Source organism: Zonotrichia albicollis, chromosome W (genome assembly GCF_047830755.1).
Source record: "Zonotrichia albicollis isolate bZonAlb1 chromosome W, bZonAlb1.hap1, whole genome shotgun sequence".
Taxonomy (NCBI): domain Eukaryota; kingdom Metazoa; phylum Chordata; class Aves; order Passeriformes; family Passerellidae; genus Zonotrichia; species Zonotrichia albicollis.
Window position 1 is genome coordinate 14599466 of NC_133859.1, and position 3497 is coordinate 14602962.

The 3497-nt window shown below is 51.5% G+C and overlaps 1 protein-coding gene across 1 annotated transcript; it reads right to left on the bottom strand.

The window, feature by feature from the left end:
• Window positions 1-231: 231 nt before the first annotated feature.
• LOC141726867 (uncharacterized) lies at window positions 232-3106 on the bottom strand. Its single transcript, XM_074531973.1, has 2 exons — window positions 2946-3106; window positions 232-2553 (listed from the first exon to the last, which is right to left on the bottom strand). The coding sequence occupies exon 2, from the start codon at window positions 2508-2510 to the stop codon at window positions 978-980; it is 1533 nt and encodes a 510-aa protein (XP_074388074.1). The 5' UTR covers window positions 2511-2553; window positions 2946-3106; the 3' UTR covers window positions 232-977.
• Window positions 3107-3497: the final 391 nt, after the last annotated feature.

Here is a 3497-nt window from a genome sequence, read left to right on the forward strand (position 1 = left end):
TTGAATCCTTCTCCCTGAGGGACCTTCGTGGCCTACGGAAGGATTACACTCAAAGGTCTGATGAATCCATAATTAGTTGGCTGGTCCATCTCTGGGATGCTGCAGGCAAGGCTACAGTTTTGGATGGCACTGAAGTGAGGCATTTGGGATCCCTGTCACAGGATCCTGTCATAGACCAAGGAATGATGAGGGGGGCTTATTACAGCGACCTTAGACGGTCGCTGTGGTGAGAGAAGGACGAGAATCTTGTTTCTTGATCAGAAGGCTGATTTATTGATATAAGATATATCATACATTATAACTATACTAAAAAGAATAAGACGAGAGGTTGCAGAGAGCAGCTATGCTAAGAATAGAATAGAAAGAATGAATAACAAAGTTCTTTGCCCAGGGAATCTGTCCCTGAGCTGCTCCTGTGATTGGCCTTTAATGGTACACAAGGAAGATGAGCCAATCACAGGGACACCTGCTACATTTCACAACAGCTGATAACAATTGTTTACATTCTTCTTCTGGGGCCCTTTGCTTCCCAGAAGAAGGAGAAATCCCAAAGAAAGGATTTCTATGAAGAAATGTCTGCGACATCTCACCCTTCTAAATTGTATAAATTAAAAGAAAAATGCTGATGTGAAATGAACAGGAGATTTCTTCAACTGTAAAATATACAATACTAATAAATCACTAAAACAATCCTACAATCTAAAAAAATGCAAAAAACAATGCAAAGAGAATTCAAGTCCAAGCAGCTGGGTTTCAGGAACAGTCCATAAACTGGAGTTGTTTCTCTTGGATATCTGAGAGTCCTTTTTTTTTGGTCCTGAAAACAGGCTTGCTGCAAAAGTCCCATCAACAGTTATCACAAACCATTGACAGTCTTACAACAATTTCAAACAACTTGAACAACTTTTAGAATGTCCTTTTCTGGCCCTTCAATGCTTCAGTGCTTCAGAACTGCTGCCCACTGTTTTCAATCTTTTTTATTTAATTTTTTTTTTTTTTTTTTTTTTTTTTTTTTTTTTTTTTTTGTGATCGAAAAAGAAAAGAGCAGCAGCAAAACAGAGCAGTGCCAGAGAAGGAAAGGCCTTGGGGGCCCTGGCCCATGATGGACCAGGAACCCCAAAACTGGCCCACAAAGGGGGACCAGGACCGGTAGGAGAAACCTCAACCCCCAGTAACACCAAGAGGCCAAATGCTGGCCCTGGCCCAAAAACTTCCTGAGCCCAACGGCCCAGGCCAAACCCATGAGGCAGGCCCTGCATTCCCACAGGCCTGCGCCCTGCTGCCAGTACAATGGCAGCACGAGTGGGGACACACTTTCTTTTCCCAAAACCACTGAGGCATGCCAGCAGCAGGGAAATAGAAGCCTTCCCCAGAAATCTCACCTGGGGTCTGGACATGTTTGTTCCCCACAGCAAACCAGCTATGGTCTCCTCCATCTGTGCCCTCTCCCTCTGCACTGCAAACGCAGCAGGTTTGTCTCTCATCTGCCCCATGGTTTCATCCCCACCCCCTCCGGGCTGGGGATCAGAGGCAGAGCTCTCGGGATGCACCTGCCCCCCGCCACTAGGGCGCAAGAGAGGCGGCAGAGATGGCAGCCTCCATGGGACAATCCCCGAAAAACCACCCCCGAACCCGCCGAGAATGCTGATCTTAAAAGCAGGGAGACGGGCTGTCCCCCCAGTCAGCTGGCGGGCAGCCCCCGCTCCACGGAAGGGGAGGCCAGCCGCCGGGGCCGCTGCTACAGCAACCGGTCCGGGATGGTCCGAGCTCGAACAAGCCGCCGGTGCCAGGGCAGTCTCTGACGCCGACACGGAGGACACAGCCTCCGACAACGGCAGGACTGCTGGGGCAGCCTGTGCAGGCAGCGGGGGGGAAGCCGGAACCGGGGAGGGAATCCCGCTGGATGTAGGAGCGGCCGCGGGTTGTTCCGAGGGTCCCGCAGGTTCGGCGCCGTCTCCAGCACCATCCTGAACAGGGACCGTCTCGGCTTGAGGTGGCGAGGAAGCCGATGGAAGCGGCAGAGGGGCCGGAGGGGCCGGAGAGAACAACTCCCCCGCTGAGCCGGAAGCTGGAGACGCGTCGTCGTCGCTTAGCAACTCAGCAGCCACAAGAAGTGCCTCTTCTGCATTCTCAGACGCAGGCGCTGGCAGGGGCGGGGAGGCCTGTGAAACCGTGGGCGGGACCGCCTGGAGAGGCGGAGACGGGATTGCCTGGAGTGGCGGCCGCGCCGGTGAGGCGGGTCTTGAAGGCGGACGCAGCGCTGGCAGGGGCGGTACCAACGGCACTGGTTCGAGCGGGACCGCCCATTCCCATCCCCCCGGAGAGAGAGAAGGAGGGGGGGGAGAAGGTTCCGTCTGCGCAGGCTCCGGAGAAAGAGTAAAAAAAACTTCTTCGCTCGGCGCAGTTTCGCCCCCCCCCCGCCGCGAAGCAGGGGGGGCCGGGCAGCCCCCACTCATCCCCCGCCGGGTCTTCTCCCGCTGAGGACAGGGGGCTGGGAAGCCCCCACTCATCCCCCGCCGGGTCTTCTCCCACCGGGGACGGTGGAAACGGAGCCTGTCCATAACAGTTAGAAATCCATTGAAAAATAGCTGCTCTCCGTTTCAAAACTGGGAAGAGCTTTAGAAATGCTGGGTAGATAAAAGGCAAAACACGTTCCTGGCCCCAGACAAACTGAAAAATGGAGTTCATGCACTCCCAGACAAAAACATCCAAGGCATACAGGACATCAGTAAAGAACCGAAAAAGCTTTGCCCATCGAAAGAACTCATAGAGATCTGTTGCTGACAGAAAAATCCCATCTTCTCTACACCATTTTTGCCATAGGGCAATAAGTTTCTCCTCTGAAGGGGAGAACTGAACCTCTTCTTCCAAGGCATGTGTTCGCCATACCAACCGCCAACAACTACGAAGGGCTGGGTCATCAGGAAGGGAAAAGACAAAATTACCTTGTGAAAATGTCCAGCTTGCTCTGGCCAGCTCTGCGAACATCTTCCTGAAGGTGTTCCAGAAGAAGGTTCTCTTTGTGGTCAGCCTTGGCTGTGAACTCTGTCCAAATCAGGATCTTCAGTTCTTCAGCTCCTGGCTTGAATCCACTTCTGTGGTCACTTCAAAGCAACCATCACATGCTACACATACAGGATTTTACCCAGTGCAGCAATTTTGCTCCTCTGGTCTTTATCAAATTAATTTTTGCCCTGACACGAGGGGTCACCAGATATTACAGCGACCTTAGACGGTCGCTGTGGTGAGAGAAGGACGAGAATCTTGTTTCTTGATCAGAAGGCTGATTTATTGATATAAGATATATCATACATTGTAACTATACTAAAAAGAATAAGACGAGAGGTTGCAGAGAGCAGCTATGCTAAGAATAGAATAGAAAGAATGAATAACAAAGTTCTTTGCCCAGGGAATCTGTCCCTGAGCTGCTCCTGTGATTGGCCTTTAATGGTACACAAGGAAGATGAGCCAATCACAGGGACACCTGCTACATTTCA

Coding starts and splice junctions, on each gene's coding strand:
- LOC141726867 (XM_074531973.1), bottom strand. CDS start 2,510: ATGAGTGGGGGCTTCCCAGCCCCCTGTCCTCAGCGGGAGAAGACCCGG.